Source organism: Colletes gigas, unplaced genomic scaffold, assembly GCF_013123115.1.
Source record: "Colletes gigas isolate AHSC1104 unplaced genomic scaffold, ASM1312311v1 Colletes_gigas_Sc00032, whole genome shotgun sequence".
Classification (NCBI taxonomy): Eukaryota; Metazoa; Arthropoda; class Insecta; order Hymenoptera; family Colletidae; genus Colletes; species Colletes gigas.
The window spans coordinates 940,068-966,379 of NW_025106661.1; the positions used below are offsets into that span (position 1 = coordinate 940,068).

Below are 26,312 nucleotides of genomic sequence, written 5' to 3' on the forward strand. Positions count from 1 at the left end.
CAGTTAGAAGAGAAACTGTTTTCAAATGTGTAATTTCCTCATTTTAAAGTTTATCATATCAATTAATAAATTTTAGTATCGATTTTAACAGCTACATAAAAAGATAAATATTTATGTTGTAACATCACATGAAACGTGTATAATTTTCAATGAATTATGTTTAATGATATTAGTCATCCTACGATACGAAATCTCGACTGTGTAACATAGTCTTCTTCTTTAGAAGAACTTTGGTCACCGAATCTGAATATCTCCAGCTCTCTGGTATACTACCTGTCTAACCACGTTCGCAGTGTCGTTGGATAACGTGACCAAAAAGCCATAAAATGTACCAATTCACGAGTATCCGATTACGGAACCGCCATACGTATATCGACTTTCGATGTTCGTCGAAAGTCTTACTCCCGGTTCTACCGGCTCCAGTAATCACAGGGACGATCCACAAATCGGTGTTTCGAATAAGACGTTACCCCGACTTTCGAGAGTTCAATCGTGAGGGCATAATTCATTCGCAGCCCGGAAGGTATCAGGACGGAAGGCCGAAGCCGCGAAACTTGTGACGTCATAAGGGGGCACGATCCGTTGCTCGAAAGTTTTCGGTCCTCTGTAATTACAGAGGACCCCCTATCTCGTTTCACGCCGTTTCGTACCGCCCTCTTCGCCCTCCTCTTTTCTCTGCAGAGCGTACTCGCTCGTTCCATGAAAGATTCGCGGTGTAGGTGGAACAATTCGAGACTCGCCGCGAGCGATTCGTCCTGAAAATGGTTAACACTCTTGCTCTCTCTTCTCTTGGCCATTTAACAGGCTTTTACGATCTGACGAGAGGCAATATTGTCTTTTAAGATGCCTCCGAATTCGACGACCTCGTTTTCGCGCGTTGATTGCCCATCGTACGCCTATTACCGCGCAAACGGTTCTCGTGAAAAGAATATAGAGTTGTCGAGGATACGTTAACCTTTCCTCTGCTGAATTATTTGGTAATAAACGCCTTTACAATAATTTTAGAATTTATTTTCTGATAATTAGTTTTCGAACTAAAGGAGAACATTGGAAATGATTATGTTGATATGAACATGTGCAATTACATCAGATACGAGTTTTTATTTAAAATCTCATAGTATCGCTGAAAAATACAGACATTTTCAAGATGGTGTTCCAAAAACGACTATTAATGATGCAGCAAAATATCTGCGTTAGTCTTGTAAGTTTGTAAACAAGTAGGTACAGCATTATGGAAAACTTTCTTAATAATTGTTTCGATCGAATATTAGCAATAATGTCAGTTTATTTACAAAAATAACAAGTTACGATGCCTTGATCATAAAAGAAATATGCAGAAATCAATGAAGTACGTTTGTAGCGACCATCTAGGCCAGAGAACTAAAATTCTCCAAGTCGAATAATGCGTCGTGTATCGCAAATCTTCGAAATTTACCATCACGTGGCATTCTCGGGTTTCGAGATAATCGCGATTCGAATTGGCATGCGCGGCTTCGTTTCCGTATAACTTTCACTGCGGCGGTATAATCACGCCCTTGTCAATTAGCGTAAGCAAGTCAGCGATTAATTTTGATAAAGACACGTTAATGTAACGCTTGGCAAAGAGATAATCGCTTGTTCGCGAAATTGCACGATATTATTATATACACATTCGCTTCGTTCCAATCTGTTATTATGCAGTACAACTGATGAATGCCGTGCATGTTCCATCTTCAATTTTATGTGACTTTCCAGTCCCGATGTAAATCATGTTTACATGTAGAAATTTTCTGTATTTATAACTTTTCTTTAAACGTACTAATAGTTTTAGAAACTAACCCATCAATGATAAAAATAAATTAATCTTTTATTTGCCCAGATACTTTACACAAATTTTCACGTTTTGAATCGAAATCTGAGGAACAGATTCAACTGCTTGGATCCTATTGTTACGAATAGCAGTACACTAATTATGTTCCCTTGTATAATGGTTATATAATTACTTTTCCTACTTTCTTACACGATTATAAATCTTTTCTATTTTTTTTTTCACCTCGTTTATCTATATTCTTTATTATTTCTTACTCCAATTTAAATTTGAATAAAGTTAAAAACCGCTGCGTAAAATATTTCGTGCGTATTATAATTGCGACGTAAAAAATATCGGTTGCACGGCTGAAAAATTATAATCTACGATTAATTGGTACACAGGTCATCGTGCTAATCTTCATTTTGCCAGCGAAGCCGGAAATTTAATTGAAAACTCGCGTCTAACGAGTTCTGCGATGCGGGTGGCATGTCCACCCACCTAGCAGTCCTCGCGCACGCATATTCAAGAGAGTGTTTGCGCATATTTCTCCGGGCTCCGGGGCCGAGCTTACGTCTGCCTGATCATACAATGTATGATAATCGATGATGCTGCACGACAGCTTACCACGGATGAACGCCGATTCATCATCCGACTGCGCCGAACTAACGGCGAAGTTATACATAATTTCAATACCGCGCGCGTTTTTTCCCATAATTAATGCTGATTAATTGACACAGCGCGTTTAATAATTGTCAATCACTTTGCCATTGTGCCCGCTGTCTTCGTTGCTTTCAGGCGGGATAAATAATTATCGAACGCTTCCTGCTGACTGGGACTAGGATAACTTTAATCTGACCAACTGAGATGCTGATTTTTTTCCGTTTTTCGAACGACACGACTAGGCGTTGGGTTTTATGCGTTAGTGGTAACTCGGTGGGGAAATTTAAAATTACTGTTGTCAATTAACAATTTGACTGCCAGACCAAGAAACTTTGATTTCATATAATCATAAATTACACAACTAAAAATTTGTGTGACATACTTTCGTAACTTCCCTAAAATTCATGAATTCTATTTAAATTTGTTTCCTTTGATATTTCAACTTCAGATATGATTGTTTTGCTTATTCTATACTTATAAAATACCTTCCACTCATATGTTCCGCCACCCCTGGTAAAAATTTTAATGGGTGATTCTAAAGACCAAAATGAAACAAAAATCAAGAATACTAATTTGTTTATTGAGGCTTCGTTAAAAAGTTATTAACGTTTAAAGTTCCGTCTGTAGAACGGCAATCTATGAACAGCTGCGTACGCGTAACAGTGGTTCTCACTCAGCATGAGAAATTCTACTTACTGGCGTATCGTCAACCTTACAGTTTCGTGAGTGATAACTTTTTAATAAAGCCTCAATCAACAAATTAGTATTCTTGATTTTCAACTTATTTTAGCCTCTAGAATCTCTCATTAAAATTTTTCCCAGGGGCGGCCGAACACCCTGCATGTGGATCACGTGACAGTACAAGGATTAAATATTAAAATATTTTTAGGAGGTCATATACTACCAATTTCAATATTAGGAGAAGTATATCTATGAAAATAAGTTCAAAATAAAGAAATAAAAAAAAATAATTCTGAAATAATAAATAAAGTTATGCTAAATTTTATTATATACAATACTGTTAATGTATGACATCCTTCATATGTTCTTTCACGAATAATATCTCGTCCTCATCAAAGTGTTAATTATTATGGCGTAAAAAAATCGCCAAATACTGTACCAAGGAGAAGAGCATTAATAAATACTTTTTCCTGGTATGGAAGAATTTAAAAATTTGACGCTTTCTTAATAGAATAACAAAAAGTACGTTAGTTTTTCGAGTTCCCAGAATTGATTTCTCGTTTTAGTGGTACAATAATCTTTGAAAGAGAAAGTTAGAGTAAAATGAGAAAATATCACGTCAATAAAGACATTAAGGGGGAAAACCACTGTGGCGGCTGAAAATGAAAGCAATTTTCAAGAATTTTTTGGGGATAACTTTGAAACTTTTTCTAATAAATGTTTAATGTCATAGAAACTACATTTTTGTAACATTATTAATTTTGTAACATTAATAATTTTTGGCAAAAATTTTGTATAAAAATGTTAATTATTATAAACATAACAGGAACCGGCGCGAGAGGCCTCCAAAAATTTGTTGGAAACGGGCGGACGTGCAACTTTTCACTACAAATTCTAAAACAAGAAATCATACAATTTCCTTAAACTATAAGACAGTGGCTTCAGTTGAACGTAGGGATTTATAAAAATAATAATTTATTATAAAATTGTGGATCTTTGAAGAAAAGATCTCAAAAATCTATGAAAGTTAATATTTTTTTTAACATCACGTAGGAACTAATTATTTTGTATATATTGTAAATTTTAAACCCTGCGACAAAACAGATTGCGGCACTGTATCGAAAAAACAGTCAACAAAAGTATAAACCAGCCGTAGAATTGATAATTAGAACACCATTTCCACTGAAACACAATTTCAAAAATCCAAATATTAAAGTTAATTTCGTAATTATTTAAAACAATTATAAAATAAAATATTATGTTGTTGGAAATAATATTTGAAATAGTGCTATTTCAAAAGTGCCCAGACCTGCTCTAGACTAAATACCCTTGGTCCATATATAATTATCTCGATCCAAATACTTCCCATTCATATAAAAACTTGACCACAGCAGAAATAATAAAAAAGATTCAAATGAATGTCCCAAAGTAAACAGCAGTTAGTTTCAAGCTTTACACATATTATATTTTTTACATGTACTAAAACTTCTGCAACTATTTAATTTTTGTGAATTTTACTTTAATATTTCAGGAGATCATTCTTAAACCTCCAAACATTAAAAAGAAATAAACAAAAATGTCAATATTTTCAATTCGTCACAGTGGTTTCTTTTCACAACTTACCTTTTCTTATTTCGAACGTAACGCTTTTGACTAATGAAAACAGAAATATGTATCATGCCGTGTTTATTTAAAGTTTTCTGCCTGTTTCGATAAGGACATTACAACGGAGACATCGAAATTCCACGCGATGGAGGTTTCGGATCATCTGCGTCGTTTTTGTCTTCGAATCCGAGTCTTGGTTATTCCCAGGAGGATTAATCGAGTACGTTTTATTTGCCACCGGACACATGAGGCACCGTGTAACTCCCGACGTCTACTTATCTCCCTCTGCTGGTTCGCCGGTTCGATTGCTGGCAGCGAGGCACTAATGTCCGCCTATTATCCCTCAATTTGGCAGATTTGAAAAATCCACGGTACAAACTCTGCTCATAAATCGGCAGATTAACCTCGGTGTTTAACATTATCAATTACCCCCCGACCGTGGAGCGCGGGGTTAAGAGTGTCTGAGCGTGCACGAGGCCCGCGGTGGTAGCGAAATGGAAACGAGAAGCAGAAGGCGAAGGAAGAGACGGCGAAACGAATAGGAAGGCGAAACTCGGCGAGGCAGCGTTATTACTAGTAATGCTCGGCGTTAACCTCGCGTAGGCGAGGCGACGATGGAAGGAGAGCGCAGTTTGCACCGGGGAAAACATTTTGTACCGGAAGAAACAACCGAAGTGGGAAAAACAAAAGTCGTCCGTCCGTGAAGGAAGTTGGATAAACGGGTCGAGAGGCGAGCTTTAGTTGAAAGGGCGTACAGAAACTGTTGTGTTCACTTACAAAGTGTTCAACGTACAAATTATAAAGAAAAGAATTTTTCTTTTTGTTTTTCTAGTTCGTTGAACATGATCAAAAGTCAAGAAAATCGATATTCAAAATTAAAAGTCCATTTCGTAAATTTTCACTATTTTCTTTGCATTTTCGTTCGTGTCAGCCAGTACGACACTTTTTTAAAGGAACCTTGTTAAATGATATATAATTCAGTCAGTTTTAGAACGTTCGTAAAACATGTAATGAATACGTGTGGAGATTGTCGAAATTAAGAAATCTATACTTGTTTTTGCAAAAAAAATCCTAAGAAAACGAAGAAAATGAAACTCGAAAATATCCCCTTGAGCGATATACATACAGGTTGAATATTGTAACATGACGACTTCAAATAACTCATAAATTATTGTTGCACAAAAAAATGTTTCAAGTAAAAATTGTACTTAAGTTTTATGTTATTTTGTTTTTTTATCAAAATATGAAGGTCACTTTCAGTTTATTAAATAGAATGGTTAATATTTCTTCCCACATTTAGATAAAGCATTAAATTCTGCATAATAAAGAATTATACCGAATGGGATCTAAAATAAAGAATTACTGAGATACTAGAGATACATTTTCATCGTATGCAGTATAAACGATTATCATATCCTGTTTCTCGCTACTACTAAACATTGCAAAAGTAAGACCTTTCTCATGTACGACTTAACATTTACTAAGCTTATTCTTATTAATGATACTTAGCATCTAACAAGAACTGTGTTTACCAATATGACTGACAGTTATACATAAACTTACTTTACTACGTTGTGTTACCAGTCACATTGATTAACGTAAAACTTTCTAATACAAGATAATTTATTGTTGCTAGTATCTCGGTAACTATTTTGTTCAGACTCTATTTAGTATAATACTTTTTTGTGCCGAATTTAATGTTTTATCTAAATTTGGGTAAAGCTACGAGAGTCGTTTAATAAGTCCTTAGAAAAAGATAGAAGAACAAATTATTTTAGGTAAATTTTTTTTTTATTTTTCGACATAATCTCCTTTTAGCTCTATACACTTTTCCAGGCGTTTCTCCGACTTTTTTAAGCCATCTAAAAAGTAAAATTGCAAAAGGTCCTCGAAATAGGTATTTGTTTGGGCGGTGACCTTTTCGTTCGATGTAAACCGTTGTCCGACGAACCATTTTTTAAAGTTTGGAAATAAAAAAGTCACTGGGGGCCAAATCCGGTAAATACAGAGGATGTTGTAATAACTCGACCTCTAATTTCATGATTCTGGCCATTGAAACTGCACAGGATATAACTGAGACTTTGACAGCTGTCTAGTGAGTCATGATGCTTACTAAAAACAAACCATATTCGATGCTACTAGTGCCAGGTCTTGGATTTTCTAAGGTCTTATTGAACAACCCTCGTATTAACGATTCCATTTAAACAATTAAAAGTGTCCTTCGTATCTTGGTAAAAAAGCAAAATAACATAAAACCGATTATAGTACTACATGTCCCTCTAAAAACCATGCAACTTTGATCTGAAACACTTTTTTGTACAACAAATAATTTATGAGTTATTTGAAACCGTCATGTTACGAGGCTCGTCATGTATAATGCTTCCGTTGCACTAGTTGTTCGGATTCTGTTCGACGTATGCGCCTTGTTACGATTCCCCACCCGCGTACGGTGTTCGTACGACTGGAAGGAGGGCCGATGAACAAGGAAGAGCCAGCCACGGGTCAAAGAGTCGGACGAGCGCTGTCAGGGCGTTCTAAGTTCTGACGACTCCGTGGTCCATTAGATACCGAGGATCATAGGTCTCAACTGGAACCGCGGGTTCTAGTTAATGGCTCTAACGAGACGTTCAGAACGAGAGACAGAAAGAGAACATGGGAAGGGGGAGGGTGGAGGTGGAAAGTGTCCGAAGCAGAGGCTAATTAAGCGAAGCCGCTCGGCACGGCCGACGCACGGAAATTACAGTTAATAATACCGCGCGGCTAGAACGCGTCTCGACTGTATTCATAATGATTTCTCGATACGATTGGACGACGATCGGCCGCCAGAGTCGCCCCGAGATCTACCCATGGCGATAAGGACGACGAACGCGGGGCTCCACGAGATCCGTATCTGTAATCGCGGCTATTTTACATTGAAATTTTCATCGCGTTCCCGCGACGCGGAAAACGTTTCAGAAACGCGATGCGACACGATTATCGTTATTACTCGTATCGAACGGCCGTGAAACTTTCGAAAGGAGCACACCGTGCCCCGAGTGTTGACGCGATTATAGTGATCGAGTTGGTTATTACAAGATCGGCTTGAACTTTTCATCGAAATAGATCGATCGATAGCCAGCGAGACAACGTCGACCGAACTCGCAATATGGCGCGCGTTTCGTGTCAATCTAGTGTTTACGACGCCTTAAACTAAAAGATCGAGGGATACGCGGACCTTGAATTTAATATACATCCTTACGTATATTGGCGTGAAAAAATTTACAGCCATATGGAATTTTTTGATTGCTTAAGGTGCACGTCTGTCCTATATTCGCTATTTCTACTTATACTGCCCCTAGTTGTACTCTATTGCACGTATATTCTATGAATATTTAAAGTTGGTTTTAAGTGAAATTTCTCAAATATAAAAAACCGCTTTGACGAATGGTACTAGGCTCTTATCGTTCTACATGTATAGTAGAAATTATATTCTATGTTATTCAATGTTATTCAGAGTTTTTAATGTGTTTAACACATTCAAAGTTAGATAGTACTCCCATTTGTATTCGTACATTATAATGATGATTCACTATAAATAAAAAGAATTTGTTTCTTATGAATTCTTCTATTTTTACCAAGTGTTGTTTATTTCACTGTGGTACTTCAATTTACGAAGTATTTTTTTTTTAATATTAACGGACAAATCATGCCCAATTTAAAAATCAATAGAGAAATATAATATTCGTCCCATAAGCCCGTGCCGAATTTTGTAGTAAACGGATAAATATTGTTTTATTAAACTTTCCATATTATGATTTCTTGGCCAGTCAAACGTTAAATAAAAATTAAAATTTGAATAACAGAATAAAGTTAGCTTTGAAATGAAATAAAATCTGATTGGAAATCGTGTACTAAATATATTTCAAAATAAACATAGAAGATAAATTATAATAGCTGGTACATTTATTGGATAGAGGATGAAGTGCCCTTTAAAATGTTCATTCAAGTCAATAACGTAACTAGTTCCGGAGATATAAGGGTTCGAAACGTTTGTTTACTTTTTATTGTTGACGTCGTGAGGTCAATGAACTTCTTGGAAATGCAACGGCCTTGGCAAGGTCGTCACGTACGCACTCGTAGTAAATAGTAAATTGGGGTAGCACGATGCACGTGCGAAAGAGAAAGGTCCGATGCGTTAGACGAAGACAGAGATAGTGGCATTAAAAAAATTACCTCTTCATTTAAATTACGATATTTTCAAAACGGAAAGCCGAATCGACATGAAACGGAAATCATTTTAAAGGAGAAGCTTTACCGCTTTTATTGATGGTTCAGTTATACAGAAAACGAGTAATTTCAAAACAGTACGCGGGTAAAATTTGTGTACTTTTAATACGTATTGGTAGACACGTTATCCGTCTCATTGCCAGTCCGTGAATATCGAACAACACGAACTTATGAGACAACCTAATATAAACAGTATACAATAATGACGAGAACCGGTGTTTTCAACGTGGCATGACCATCGACAAGTATTGTTTACCATTATAGTGTACGCATACGAGTGAGAGTAAATGTATGTATTCTTAAAGTTTACAAACAGTTTACACAGTACATTTTTCTCTTATATCTTAAGAAACAATTCTAAATTCGCAGTCATTAGCAAAAATGACCGTTACCAGGTCTCGTCACAAGGAGGTTACTACGACCTGCGAATTTAAATTATTAACAGATCCTACGATCGATATTGTTTCTAAATATTAGGTAAGATGAACTAAATTCATATTTCTCGGAATAACCAGTGTTCCATGGAGTACAATCTGGGAAACGCTGTTCTAACCTTGCATCTTCGGGTCGAATTGGGCGCGTTTCTCCTGGCGCACAGCCAGGAAGCCACAATAGCCGTTTGTGTAAATCCCCAGTTCGTTGATTCACGAGTAACCGAGGAATTCTCGTGCGTGTACTGCGTTACGCAATGTTCCGTGTTATTCTGTATGCTGCCACAAACATCGTGTCCCTCGCCGAAATCGATTACCTCTTAATCCCGTTATTTTGCACAGTGCGTCCGTTTCTCGATTCTTTGCGATACCAGAAAGAAAACAGAGACAAGCAGAATTCTTATCTGAATTGAAATTTCAACTAAAAAAACTAAGATTCACAACTTGGTTCCAAGTTTAAAAAATATATTTACAATCTTATTCAACGAGTCTTGAAAGTGTAAATTTGAGTATCTATAATCATGGGAATTAGAATCGTGTCGGTATTTTTTCAATAAAACTTTTCTGAAGACGGATATTGGATATGTTAAGTAGAGAAAGCTTCGATGGAATCTTTTGCTTTGTATTTATAAAATATTTTTGACAGCGAACTATTATAATACCTTCTTCCTGGTCACGTTTTATTGCGCAGTTATACGCTTTACAATCTCTTATTTTTGACCCTTTAACCCATTGAGCGCTGAGCTGTACGATATTAAGCGTGTGCTGTGGGCTAACTCGGAAATTTCGTTGCAAAATATGTTGCTAACTGAAATAATTTCAGTTGGTCACGGAAATAATTTGAGCAGTGACTGCAAAAAGCAGTGAATGGTTATATTAATACCCATATATGCGTTCATAGCCCATGGTAAACGATTTTACCGAATACGTATTTTAATGAATACGTATTTTAATGAATACGTATGTATTCATAGCGCTCAAAAGATTAAACAGTACGAACATATATTTACCTCAGAGATTAACCTAGCCTTAATATATTTACGTAATGCTATTTGGTCAGTCGTAATCTGATTTTAAAAAGCGTTCAAATACACCAGGTAATCAACTAACACTACGCAAAACACAGCTCAAAAGTACTGAGAGCTACGTAGATATATCCATGTCTTATTTTGTTATAAATTTCAGGTAAAAATATTTAATGTTATTTTGTTACTGACATCAAGATGAAAATATTAAATAAATTTAGTATTACTTTAAAATTTTGTTCAATTTCGATTGAACAGTTTCTTCTCTAACGTTTACAACGCTAACACGGAGACTGGAAAATCCCTAACAGCGAAAAAAGGGGATAAAATGAATTAGATCGTGAAATATCACGTACGGGTTATAGTTACAGATAGTCTGAGACGATAAACTACCCTGGTTCGATCGCGAACGATTCGTGAGAGAGGTTCTCCTCTCCCCGGCGAACCGGAACAAATTGCGAGTAACGATACCGCGGTGATTTCGTGTATCTCGAAATTACGCGGCACTAATTACGAGCGTTTACTGGCAAACGAGCCATTACCACGTAACGAGGTAAGCCTGGAAATTACAATTTTACATCGATTACGAGGCGATCGAGGCGGCGACTTCGATAATCAAGTGAAAGACGCGCAGACGGAACGAGCCTGGTCAAAAGTTAAACCGCCGTTTCGACGCTCTTCGCGTCTTCTAATCCCGCGTGCAGCGTCGATTACTCGCGAATCTATTGACTGCCGCCGCGTATTAATTAGTGATAGTAATGTCACGGACATTTAACATGCTTGTCGGCCGTGGGTCGCGGGAAGAGCAACGAAGTGGATCGCGGTACCACGAGGTCAAAGGTCGCCGTAAAGTATCTGTTTTACGATGCAAATTATATTATAGCCTCTAGTATCGCGACATCTTCTTGATGATGATTATTGTAGAAACCCAAAGATGGTCAAAATGTTTATTTTCAATAAAAATAAAAATTTCGATCGAATAAACGTCACAAATAAATTTAGGGCGTGTTGGTTTTATTAATTATTATTCGAGTGTAATTTTTCGGACATACAAGTAGAATCGAAATCTGGCTGGACAACATTTATTCCTAAGGTGATTTCTGAGATTTAGACTGACCCTGTACATTTTTAATTAATTTGTAGTCTTTGTTGCTTTTTTTGATCGTTAATGCTTGTTTAATTCAATTATGATTATCCACTTGTAAATGTATGTATGTTACTTTGAACGTTAGAGTTGTTATGAGGATTCTATATTACAGGAATTAGTACTCTGAGTCCACCTTCTTCAAAATGTTCAAATATACTAATACACGTATATCCTGCATCGACTCCAGCTATGATAAAATTAATATTTTGTTATAACGTTGATGGATTTCTGTGAGCTATATAATTGATTAGAAAAAATTGACACCGAGATTTAACTGCAATTGGGATCGATTCGTTCCTAATTTCTGCTTCGTGCAATTTCAGAAACGTTTCGCGTTCAACTGTCTCACAGTAATGTTTCAGAAATGTTTCACCTAATGTTTCACAGCTCTGTTCAGAAAGTTGTTTACGCTGTGCTCTCATACGAGGATGAGACCTTTCGATGTTACGATACTTGCAAACTGTTGCATGCTACTTTTTGACTGTTCGAGAATCAGACATACGAACAGTATTTTCACGAAAGCGTTGGCGTTTCAGGGAAACGTCGCTAGGAAGGGAAGCAGCACGTGGCTTAACACTAAACCTACCGGCACTTCATGTATACCCATTCCTACCATGACCAGTCAGATGACCAGTCTTTCTTTTTCTCTTTCACGAGGCAACGTAATCTTAATTTTTGCATTATATGTATAGAAAGTTGTATTTTCATGTTTATAAGATATCCTTCTCTTTTATGTTAAAAATTTTTTTAATTGTCATCGGATAGAAGATAAAACGTCCTTGAAAACGAATTTTGTTCCAAGTCGATACTGTAGTTAGCCATTCAACTTTGTAGGCAAGAAAAATATGTTTCTTTGTGATTTTTTTTTCGGGCTATTAAAGAGCGATTAATTCTAAGTTTTGTGGATATATTTATTATATATTTAACTATATTTACGAACTTTTGCAACGCATAATATCTATTGATTACCCAGTTTTTGTTCATCAACGAACAACAATTTTTACGAATGGCGCCCAACTACGTAAGTGATATTTTGCGAACAAGTTATCCGAAGTCCAAAAACCAACGATATTCTTAATATAGATCAGTTACGTTATCGCATGAACTAGGATCTTTTCAAAAAAATGGAAAATGCCACAATGGCAGTTATTTTACGAAACGATACAGGAATATTTTCATATATTCGGTTGGTTTTTTTGTCAATAAAAGAAAAAGTATTGCATATATCGCAATTATCCTAGTTCATGCGATAGAGAGACCAGTTTTAAAGATACGGCATAAATTTCATGTTGGTATCTAGAATAGTTTTCGTGTTATTGTCTACGCAGTGCCAAAAAATGTAGTTTCGAGAAAAACAGCTTTAAAATTCCACGTCCACTTATACATGCGCGTGGTACATTTCAGCAGGCTATAACTTCTTTAGTTTTCTGAATTTCAATTTAATATTTGGTAGACATACTTTCGAGACTACATACTAAGTGAAAACGCAAAAGAAATTCGATCAGTAAGAATTACTGAAACTTCTTTGGGTATGTAGAGTCAAAGTAAATGTTAAAATAAACATAGAAGACAACATAAATAATAATAGTTGATATGGGCATCGGATAGGGGATGAAATGCCCTTTAAAACGAGCGTTCGAACTTGTCGATAGCTTTATTAGTTCCGGAGATATAGCGATTTTAATTTCGCGTCGATGCGGTGGCTAGTTTCGGAGATAGGGTTTGTTTACGTTTCGTTGTTGCGCTCGCGAGTCCATTGATCTCGCGCGCGCGTAGATAGTAAACAGTGCGTAGTAAACTCTTGGAAATACTACGCCGAAACTAGGTCACTCGGTCACGACTCACGTGCGACAAATAGCTACGACGCGACGCGTCAGACGGAGACAGAGATAGTAGAAATTAAAAACTTACCATTTTAAAGAAGAGGCTTTGCCGCTGTTAACGGTGGCTCGATCATAGAAAAAATATTAATAATTTCGAAGCTGCAGGTAATTAAAATTTTTAGTAATTTAATGCGCGATAGTAGCCTGCCGTAACGCGGAAAGCGCCATAAGAGATTTTTTTTAAATTAGCTATTTACATAAATTACGATATCTCGAAAACGGGAATTCGAATCGACAAAAACCAAAAGCCATTTTGAAGGGGAGGCTTTGTCGCTTCCAACAGTGACTCAATAATTAATAAAACACTAGTACTTTAGGAACTGCACCCATCTAAAGTTTTAGTATTTTTAATACACGTTGTTATACTGTTCTAAGATAGTGGAAACTGTAGATTCCTTTCGTCTTTGCTATACATATATTTCCTATTTACATCGGAAGTTAACTAGAATTTGGTGCCAAATTTTGTCTAGCTTTTTACAGAAAAATATAAATCATTGAACCGGTCAGATGACTGGTCGTGGTAGATAAGAGAGACTACATATTTTTCTCAGAAAACAAACAATAAGAATAGAAGTGAATATTTTAAAATTCATTGTACATTATACGTATCGTGAAGTTAAATGGCGCTAAAATAATATTGTGTGTTAGAATGTCTAAACGAAATTTTAAAAACGGTCATTTGACCGGTCGCGGTAGGTTTAGTATTAAATGCAGTTTTCCACGGCGCGTATTCTCACTGCCTGTGAAACGATTGAACTTTCAGGTCAATTTTCTGGAACCTTGAGAAACATAGGCTGTACCCGTTGGCTCGTAGACTCTCAGTTCATAACGGGAGATTTACGAGGAGGTTGCGCGGGCATCGAGGCAAGTCTTACGCGAACCGTGATGCATTTAAATAATCCGCGACGGAAAAACGCGGTTCAATAACGGCCGGCTCGTTATTCGTTTCGATTCGCGCAGTTACAGCTTTATCTTCCATTGGAAATGGTAGCGTTTACGCGCGAACCGTATAAGTCGCTCGCGAGATAATCTAGTATCGCAAGAAATATATTAAATTAACAAGCGTCTCTAACGAGCGTCCGTTCCACATTGGCTGGCGATGCATCGGATTCACGCTGCATCCATGGGATTAACGATCGAATATTTGCTGTTGGCGCGGTCTGGCAAAGTTACGAAACGAACGTGAGATTTGAACGCCAGGCGATGCTTAATAATAATATTCCCGTTAGTTCGTTAATTAATACTCCGCGTATGTTTTTCGCTTTCAGTGACACCGCCACTGCCGGCAATAGGAGAATCAGCGTGGGAGAGAGATCACGAGCGAGCTCGGGAAAGACACCGGGAACGAGAGCACGAGAGGGTGAACGAGAGGAGTACGGAAAACGAACGTAGGGAACGGCAGCAGGAAAGAGAATCAGGGATCAGGGAAAGGGAGCCACGGGATCGAGAAAAGGAACGAGATCGCGACAGGGAGAGACAGAGGGACAGAGAAAGGGACAGAGACGTGTCGGTCTGCATGATGGAACCGCTCGATCCTGTCTTTGTATCCTCCTCGGCGGCCCTCCTCGCGTTGCAGAGGATAAAGGAAACGTCACTGTGAGTACCTTTCTCGATTTTATCAAAATAACCAGCGATAATGCACGTTTAGTTTTTAAATGTTTATGACACTGCCTGGGAGACATTGGCAAATTTCAGGACAAAGATTTTTGAGTAGAGTAACTGTGCCAGTAGTCGGCCGTTTAAAGCATAGTGAAAATTCATTTTACGCGTTGTCTATACTATTGTCTATATGTTTTATACGCCATTCAATTCATTAAAGCCTGTGTTTTTTAAATATGTGATCGGCCTTTTAATATTATAGTAATTTGTAGCTGAAGTATCTTGAAATATGCAGAAATGTCATTTTCATCAATAGTCGGTCGAGAGTGCCCTATTTTCAGGTGTCAGTAGTCAGCTGTTATAAATAGTGTTAGTATGCAGGCAACAAAAAGTGATTAAATTATCACAAAAAGAAACGAATCCTTATTTCTTTGTTTCAACGTGCAAAAATTAGAACATAATAAATAATTTCACTGAAAAACAAAACATAAAATATTTTTTTTCGTAACAATACATAAAATTTATCTCATAAAGTTATTTAACTAAATTATCATTAAATTATCTAACAGTTAATATACTTACAATATGGAACATACATTGTTATTTATAATAGTTTCTTAAACAACTTAGTGTACAAAATACCTAAAAATAAATACACGAATAAGGGTAAAATCTAAACAAAAACAAAAATAACGGTCCTTTATAGTTAATTTTCTGTTACTTTTGTAATGTCAAATACTGTTACTAAGCAAATGTATATTTAAAATATTATCATACAAAAGCTTACTATTATTGAAAGTAAACGTATGATATCAAATAATTCGCGTTTCTTTTAAATCATTTGTTAACAATCAAATCAACATCACAGTAATGTTTTCCGAACACTCATAGCGTTGCATTCTTATCAATTGTTTTAGACGTTATGGCCGACAGAGCCGATTACTGACTTCATATCATTCTGAAAAATATCTAATAGTCAGCCGGGGGGCCGATTATTGGTTTCTCTTGTATTCGTAATACCAATAGTCAGCCCCAACGAAAACAATTTATTCAAGTATTGCTAATTACGTACTCAAGATATTAAAAAACAAGATTTACGATTATTGATGATATACAGGGTGTTCGGCCACCCCAGGGAAAAATTTTGATGGGAGATTCTAGAGATCAAAATAAGAGAAAAATCAAGAATACTAATTTGTTGATGGAGGCTTCGTTAAAAAGTTATTAAAAAATTAAATTAAAAAATTTGAAACCATACTAAAAAAATTATATTTAGTTACAGGGGCCAATTACAAGCATTTTTGGTGAATAGACATACCCCGAAATCCTACGTATTTTCGAGAAAAAAATTCTTTACCGAAAATCTAATGTGAGACCAGAAATGGTTCCCTGAAATTTCATGCGAATCTTTAAAATGTCATAACTCCTGAACGAATTGGAGGATTTAAATTTTTCAAAATGCAAACAACGCGTATTTTAATGGAGAATATGTGGAAATGTTAGCAATATTGAAAAAGTAATTTCTTGACATCGTAAAGTTAGAAATACCCCATAAAAATAGTCCAATTTTCAAACAGCCATAACTCCTGCAATAGTGAATATATTTCAATGATACTTTTTTTCTGAGGTAGTGCTCATGGGTACCTATAAAAAAGTGTTAGACAACTTTTCTGTAGGGTGTTAATCAAAATTAGTAAAAATGAAGAACGAATTTTTAAGAAAAATCGGCAGGGTGTAGGTACCTCAATTTGTTGACGAAAAACAAAATTTCAAATAGTTCCGGAAAAATTATTTTGGGTTGCGGGGGTCAATTACAATCATTTTGTGTGTGTGTGTGTGTGTGTGTGTGTGTGAGAAAACAAGAGAGCGGGAAGCGGAGATGCGCAAACGGAGTGGCGCAGTGGGTGTGTGCTAGACGGTCAAGCGAGTGAGGCGTGTGTATAAATGAGGAAGAGTTAATGTATTGTTTTATAAATACAATTAAAGATACTTCTATTATTCAGTACGTGGCACGCTACAGAGAGAACTATTTTCCAACCCAATCCAACAATTTTTAGTGAATAAACATAGCCCCGAAATTCTGCGTATTTTCGAAAAAAAAATTCAGTACGGGCGGAACTTTAAACGTTAATAACTTTTTAACGAAGCCTTCATGAACAAATTAGTATTCTTGGTTTTCATCTTATTTTGGCCTCTAGAATTTCCCATTAAAATTTTTCCCAGGAGTGGCCAAACACCCTACATGCTATTTTTAATTGTTACGTGAAGTACATACTACCAAACTGTTCACCAGTTGTCTGTCATAGATTCAATGGTCTTCAGAGTGAAACTTATTGCTCTGTACACTATTGCCTCCAAAGATATGAAACTGAACATTGGAAATAGAAGTATAGGTTCACTGCTGACGGATTCCTAAACGTGATTTTACTATTCTTTCGTATTCCTAAATAATTTTTTATCAAAGAGGCTGACTGCTAGAACAGTTACTCTACTCTGAAAAGCGTTGTGATATATTTAAACAACTTATCTTTTTTTCTCATATATTTGTAAAATTCGGTGACAAAGTTCACGACACGATGAACCAATATTTATAATTTAAGTATCTTTATTTACTGTTTCTCTTCTTCGACTGTGAATATTTAAGTACATAATTTTACTCGGGTGTTTCCCAAAAATCTTCTGGAGGATCTAGAACTTTAGCTGGCCGAAATTCACCAGTTTCAGGGTCGCGCTGTTGACAGGCCATGAGAGTGCACCCTACGACTTGTGTTGTAGTGCAAAAACACGTGTTGCAGCCATCATTATAGGTTTTCCCCGGCACACATTTTCTTTCTTCAGTTTAATAAATAATAAATTAAAAATTAGTAATAGTCATTGATGTCGATCTTCTTGAAAAAATGCACAAAACTTCGACAATCAATGACGAAATAGTACTTCGAGTTCTCGATAAATAACTCACCAGATTCTTGGCCAAATGTAACCGAGCTTACGATAACGATCAACAAACAAACAATGAAAAATTTAGACGACATATTGACGTGTCTCTTCACTGCCAGAACGATCGAACGACTGACTTTATACAGATTGTCCAGTCATATTTTTATCGTTAGTGCATTGATAATCTTTCATTCTTGTGCCAAAACAGATAGTCAATATAAGCATTTGCATATGTTGATCCAATAATGTTGCGTAAATACATTGCGACATGTTTCTCAGAATATTTATCTCCTTATGCAGATAAATATTATATCTCGAAACATGCAAAGTATAGTATACAAAATAAATACAAAATGTATACACCAAAATTGATTTATTGTAGTTTAAAGCACAATAAGTTAGAATAGTTTTCCCCAAATTTTCATATAGAAATAAAAAAGTTATTTTCATTAATATATTATATTTATTATACTCTATAGCAATTTTCTTATATACTTCTGTATCTAAATTTTCTAAGGAATTAAATGTGAATACATAAACAACCATATTTTTATTACTTTTATTAAATAACGAAAAGATTTTAATTATAGAAGAAAATATTTCACAACGAACGGATATACAATATATAAATGTCTTATTTAATAAAGATCACGAATAAATTGCTATACATTGATTTTATCGATTATTTATTGTTTTCTGCAGTCATGTAGTGTAAGACTTTTTACTGCAACGACGCTAATTTCATCCATTGTGGTACTTTCCATCCGGAATGCATTTGTCTGTTTTGATATAATAAAATTACGAGTGTAAAAAGGAAACGTTAAATATAAGATAACAACTGGAATTATCGTCATAATAATTTCCTGATGAATGTCAAAGTCTTAGCTAAGAGAACTAACATGTACGCTTCATTATTATTACTCAATTGATAACCTTACATGCTTATCTTTAAACACTTTTTAAACAAAGCTGTGTCGCGTACTTCTATACGAGTCTAACCTTGCACCTTGACTTGTTAAGAAAATAACATACGTCTGTTGAATATTTATTTATATTCTAAAGTAATGTTTCAAGATAAAAACTATTACGGTATAATAATAAATATCACTATATATACAATATAAGTTTAAAAACTACAACATCCTGGAAATATTTCAGATGTATTTACTAATCGAAAATAGGTAACAAGATTTTCACCGCGCATAAAAACTTTGTAACGCAAATTATCATACATATTTGCAACAAAAATGGAACGAAAAATATCCTTGAAGGGTTCCAAAGGGTCAAATTATTTGTATAAATCGATCATACAGGGTGTTCACAGGTTGAATGCTGAAACTTGAGATAGAAATGTCGAATCATAAAACAAACAAATGTTTTCTCTGGGAGTATATTCGCAAACACGATTTTTTTCACCGATAAACAAGATATACGTAGATTATTTCGTTCCTATATTTGTATAACTTTATAAGTAAACATATTTTGAAGGAAGAGTTCACGAGTATACTTCGAAAGGAAAAATTTGTTAATTTTACGACTCTACATTCGTATCTTAAGTTTAAGCATTTAACACCCTGTATATAATAAAATGTACACGAGAATACAATGACAAACATTTTTCCTATGACTTTTTCATAATATGGAAATAAATATGTCAGCCAGGGATTCATCTTCCTTTCTCCCTACAATGTACGAGGACTGACTTTATTATCAGTTTACTATCGGTCGAAAACAGCTGGACGCCGCGCTACTCGCTTATGGGGTCGATGGTTACGTAGTGCCATATTTCATCGAAAGTATAAGCACATCCAGAACTTAATAGGACGAGATCGTGCACCCGCTGTAAATCTCGTTTAATTTGCTCTCGTACGCTCACGAATATCTTTTCCATTGTCGACAGCGCGACACCTAGCGAATGTTTTTTATCAGAGCTTACTCACACTTCTTATACAGGATCATACAGGTTCACATAATTATCATATATACAATAGATTTTATAATTCATAAATTACAGATTTTGAAAATATATTTAACAGATACATATGATCTTTGTATGTCGCATTTTTTTAAGAATTTGAAGATAGTGTATAGATGTATATTTCTTTAGTTTTTTAACTAGTATTTGCTTCGAGTATAGAGAACATTGCCAAAAGATATGCTGAAATCTTGAATTTCGTATTTACAGACATAAAACTAAGACTAAAACTCTTAATAGTCCTGATGGTCGTGGAAATTTTAAAAACCTTGATCGTGTTGCAAGTCTTAAAAGTCTTGGAAGTATGTATTATATTATCTATATATTAACTTGGGATACGACTTTCTTATTGAATAAGTAACAAATTCATTCGTTTAATAATTTGGTTAAAATCATTGAGGATTAAAATTCTATTACATTTTGTATTTCTTGGTTATAATATTATTTGATAACTTTCGTTGCTCCTCTGTTTTCTTACTTAAAAATTAAATTTTTTATTTTTGGCGTCGAAATGTAATTTCGAACGTCCTGTTTTTACAGAATTTAAAAATAATTCTAAAGGTTTAAACGACGCGTGGATTAAAAATGGCTTGTGAAAAAATTCTACTCTTACGATCTATCGAGTAGCGAAGCTAGGGAACCTTTGTTGATCGATGCCAATAATAGCACCTTGAGATCCTTCGTGTAGATCACGTGTACCGTGAAATCGTCACCACCTCCGCGAATCGAGGTCCGTCTTCTCGTGTCGCAGTGCCGTTAACCGATAGTTATACTTCGCATTTCGCATAAATCTCGGCCCGTTGGTTGTCTATTCCCGTCCCAATGTACGCGCAACGCTGACGACTTCCACATACAAGGAAGTACGCACTTGCACACGCACCGATGTACATTGGTACCCGCATGTCAGGGCCCCCCGCGGAGGAACTGCCGCGAGATAGCAGCAATACTTCACGACAAATGTACTTTCCAGTTCCTTCTTCGCCTTTCCAACGAACTGCGCGCTTACGACTTCCATTTTGAAACAATGATCCATTCGGGAATACGCGACGCGGCAGATGTTCGGATGCTGGGGAAACCATTCTATGGGAATTATCAGGAAATAAGCCAGATACTATTTACACTCGAGACAAATTCCACGTCAGTGGTTCTCAACGTAGGTTACAAATGTACTCGTAAACGCTTTTCGAAACTACTCCAGAATTTAAAACAGTGTGGATTTTTTGTAGCTAAACGTCTTTCCTCCACTATTGTTAATGGGATAGCAATAGGAGATGCACTGTGGTCGAAAGTATAGGCACATATAACGATAACGAGCAGAAGACTTTATTATATAAGGTGAAACACATAATGATCTGTTACGTTGTGTCTGGACGCGAACTCGCGACGATCTGATGAACGCACGGCACGGTGCTCGTCTTAAGAACGGTTCGATTTAACAATCGACGATCGCCCTAACCGAAAAGGGCGATTGCACGCCGTGTGCAAACCACGCGTGTGCAAACCACGCCGTGTGCAAACCACGACGTGTGCAACGCTGAACCGTTAACGGATTCCGTCTCGTGATATACCACGAACGGTTTCCTGTGACAACATCCACCCTAGAGGAAAGGAATACATTCTTTGGCTGCTATCATCTGGCACAGCATTTCCCAATCTCTTTTTAATCATGCTTCGCTTCAACTCTTCAAATTAAAAGGGTTTGATCGAAATCTTATATATCAAAGTAAACATTTTACGAATTGGAAATTAATATTGCTTTTCGTGTCTCGACATACTTTGTCAAGGTCTTTGAAACGAAAGCATGCCCAAGAGTTTCAACTGGAATATCCTCTTGTTCTTCCACTTCTAAGAGATTTTTATTTTCGAAGTCTCCAAGAAGATCAATTACACCAGTTCCAAAGACATCGTTTCTGTTCTACAATCTCTACCGATTCTACTAATCCTTCGCAATTAGCAACAGGCCGTGGTCAGAGTTTCTATTATATAGTAATTCTATTCCAGTTGTGTGTCGTAATCTGTTCCGTCCTTTGCAAGGTAACAGAAACAAAACGTTAGAATAGCTCGTTCGTGCTGGGAAAACCCGTGTATTGTTCCGTAATCAAGATGTTCGCGAGGTACCAGTCAAGTGTAGCTTTTAACTCGCGGAACAATACGATCGTAAATAATCACCGCAACGTGTCATTCCCGACAACTAACTCAGTTCTAAAAAATTGGTGCTTTCGATTAGTAAAATGTGATTCGAAAAAATTGTTACATCTAGTTTCGTTTGAGAAAATTACATTATTCTACTATTATCTCAAACATTTTGAAACGACTTAAGACTATTTTACCTCTATTTTAAAACGATAGCAGGTGTAAGTTATAGAATATACCTAGTATAAAGGAACCGTAATAGGTTTTCTCACAATGGGTCTTCGTATTCGAGATATTTTTATTTAAAGTTTGGTAAACACGTAGTAAAAGAATTACTCAAATTTATTTTATAAATCTGGGCAAGTCGATACAGCAATTAGCTACGAAATCTTTGGTAGTGGGTTCGAATTCCCGCCTAGTTACTTTCTCTCTTTTATTATTTTGAAATGCAAAAATATATTTTATTTAATTTTTAATACGAAAACCAGTAGTAAATCCTTTAGTAAAATAGTATTTTATGACGCATATATTTTTCTATATTAATCATTAGTAGACAGCGGATATTTATGTCAATAAAATATGTCAAAATATGTAAGTGACATATGTCAAATATGTATCAATAATATGCCAAAATATACAGGAATATGCAAAATATATTCAAAATATGTTGAAATAATTTTATTACTTAAATATAATAATAATCAGTTATATTTTAAATTACAATATGTTACGAGTATTTTTTCCATATTATCAAGAGTTAGTTGACAATTTATAAGCTAAGAACGAATGTTCAACATTACAAGGTGTAATTGGGGCATGTTTGAATTTGCTGAAGTAGCATGCTTTATTTGTTTTAGATTCTTTAAGAATCTGACCATATAAAATTCGTTTCCGTAGAACCTATCTGCCAAGAATACGTCAGAATTACTAATTAATATTATTCGTAGCATCTATGAACTGCTACCATTAATGATGCATTATAGGTAAATACGAGATGTATAAATAGCTATATTGTCATTTCTGCCATGACTATTGTATACAAACATTGAATTAGTAAACTGAAATAGATGTTCGGAAGCCCATATAAGCATTCATTTTATGAAAAGAAATGCAGTAAACATATATTACATATGCAGTTTGTCTTGACATATGTTTTTATAAAAAATATGCAAAACATGTAAAATAAAAAATATATTTCTAAGGACCTCTAGCGATGAAACAAACTTCTATTTAGGTTTCACTCTTTTATCTATTTCCTAGAAACATATGCATTTGCATAAATATCCGCAGTCTAATCATTAGCAAGTAAATTCTGCACTAGTCATTCGTATCGTCAGTATCAACGCTCATGATTTTCGGACATATTTCAAATACAGAATTTACTTGCTAATGATTAATATAGAAAAATATATGCGACATAAAATGCTATTTTACTACTAGACTTACTACTATTTCTTGTATTAAAAATTAAATAAAATAAATAAAATATATTTTTGCATTTCAGAATAAGAAAAAAAAAGTAACTCGGCGGGGATTTCGTAGCTAATTGCTATACCGACTTATCCACATCCATAAAGCAGATTTAAATATTCCTTTTACTATGTGTGTACCAAACTTCGAATTAAAATATCTCGAAACCGAAGACCCATTGTAAAGAAACCCTATTACGATTTTTTATACTAAGTATAAACTTGCACCTGCTATTGCCTCAAAAACAATTTCCACGACTGTAAGATCTCCTTGTCAGTTCTAAAAATTGGTTCTTTCGAATAGCAAAACGTAATTCAAAGAAATAAAATCTAGTTTCGTTTGAGAAAATTACATTATTTCAGCATTATATCCGTCCCAAAAATTAACGAAATGTGGACCTGATAATTAATATTACATGTTATACAGGGTGTCCAGCCACCCCTGGCAAAAATTTTAATGAGAGATTCTAGCAGCCAAAATAAAACGAAAATCAAGAATACCAATTTGTTGATGAAGGCTTTGTTAAGAAGTTATTAACGTTTAAAGTGCCACCTGTACTCAATTTTTTTCTCGAAAATGCACAGGATTTCGGGGATAGGTCTATTCACCAGAAATGATTGTAATTGACCCCCGCAACTGAAAATAATTTTTCCAGAACGATTTGAAAATTTTTTTTTTTCGCCGAAAAATTTCAGCACCACCCCCCGGGTTGATTTTTCTTAAAAATTTGTTTTTCATTTTTAATCAATTTGTTTGACGCTCTACAGAAAAGTTGTCTAATACTCTTTTGGAGGTACCCATGGGCTCTGCTTCAGAAAAAAATTTCAATGAGATACCTTTACTATTGTAGGAGTTATGGCCGTTTGAAAATTGGACCATTTTTGGAGGGTTTTTCTCACTTTGCAGGGTTAAGGAACAACTTTTCGCAATTTCTTAGAATTTCTACATATTCTATAGCAAAATACACGTTGTTTGCATTTTGAAACATTAAAATTGACCAATCCGTTCAGGAGATATGACATTTTAACGATTCGCATGCAGGGAAGCATTTCTGGCCTCACATTAGATTTTCGGTAAAGAATTTTTTTCTTAAAAATGCGTAGGATTTCGGGGGTATATGTAATGACCAAAAATGATTGCAATCGACCCTTGCAGCCGAAAATAATTTTGTCAGAATGATTTCAAATTTTTTAATAACTTTTTAATGAAGTCTCAGTCAAGAAATTGATATGCTTGGTTTTCGTCTTATTTTGACCTCTAGAATCTCCCATTAAAATTTTTCCCAGGGGTGCCAAACACCCTGTATAATAAGATTTAACTATTATACTTGTGCGATTAATTTGTAACTACATATGTTGTATATCGTGGTCGCCAACGACCTTGCTGTTAATGCGACCTTTATAAATAAATAAATAAATAAATAAAAAACAGCGTGTTGGAGGTTTGAAGCGGACGGTACACACTGTAGATTCGCAGAATCGAATTGCAAGTGACTTCGCCGAGAAGTCGAGGATCGGAAAATCGCCAGGCGAGGGTTGCGTTTCTTCGTCGACCAGGCGCAGATCGAGATAGAAGCGAGTCGGATTATCGCGAGTAGAAGCGGATTTATGCCAGTTTAAACACCGAGCTGCGGGCCTGGTTTACGGCACGAAGCGTGCGAGGCCGGACTTCGTTCCGATGAAATATAGCCCCGACTGGGGATGCGTCAGTGGGCACCGGCGCTGTTTTATCCGGTCAAGTTGAAACGCGAATTCTCCGGCTCCGGGAGCGTAGAGAAGCGGTAGCGTGAATTCCTCGGGCGCGGACGAGCGGGACCAGAGCGTGTCCCGTCGCGATCGCGTAATTTATATCCAGGACGAATTTATAGAAAATCGTCCGTATCCGCGACTTTGTTTACCGCGGGACCTGTTACGAACGTCCTCGAAGAATTATGGCACCTTAAATTTCACCACGGCACTTTCAGGGGTTACGCCGGTCTGGAGACGTAAAATATTCACGGTTCTTCAAAAATTTATGGAACCGTAACCATACGTTCGATAAAGTTCGCGCAGCGCGCGATTATGCATTGTTTGCAGAGTACGGAGATATTTTGCGCGGGTGTCGACTTTTCACTCAAAACGACGATCTTCAGAAACAGGGAATTTGAAGCTTTTTGAGATAGTTACAAATTTTGTGGAATATATTCTTCGTTAAAATTGAGAAATTTTGGAAGTTCACTGTTAAAAAGTTTTGTTTGTCGATGTTCCTTGCCCTTGTTCGATCATGTTATTTAGTAAAAAAATATTAATTTATAATTAGGTAAATGTCTTTGAACAGGGTAACTTGCTTTACGTTGATTGTAGCAGTAGTAATCGTTTTATTACATAGTTGCAAATTTGGTAGGTCGTTTATCCAAAAATTTGTTTCCTTATTAGTAGACTGTAGATGTTTATGCATTAATGGGAAATTTTAATTCTCAAAAAACTACAGAATGCCCTTAACGCGTTCGCTGCGTCGCAAATATTCTCTCAGAGCGACCAGTTTTATTAGTTTAAGTAGAAATTGATACAAAACATCAGACGTACACACTTTATAGGATTTGGAGAATAATTATTTATTTATCAGTAACAAATAAACTGATTATCACAAAACACAAAGGTTAAGAAAGTCCGCAGCGAACGTGTTAATGTGTACAAATATGAGAAATACTTAAAGTAAGATACGAATTATTA

At 35.7% G+C, this 26,312-nt stretch overlaps 1 protein-coding gene across 1 annotated transcript in view; it reads left to right on the top strand.

Moving 5' to 3' along the window:
* The window catches only part of LOC122402051 (Krueppel-like factor 6), a 957,196-nt gene that overhangs the window by 890,224 nt on the left and 40,660 nt on the right, over window positions 1–26,312 (top strand). The window contains exon 5 of the mRNA XM_043404559.1: window positions 14,756–15,083. Coding sequence (XP_043260494.1) covers window positions 14,756–15,083 — 328 coding nt within the window. The remainder of the gene's footprint in view (window positions 1–14,755; window positions 15,084–26,312) is intronic.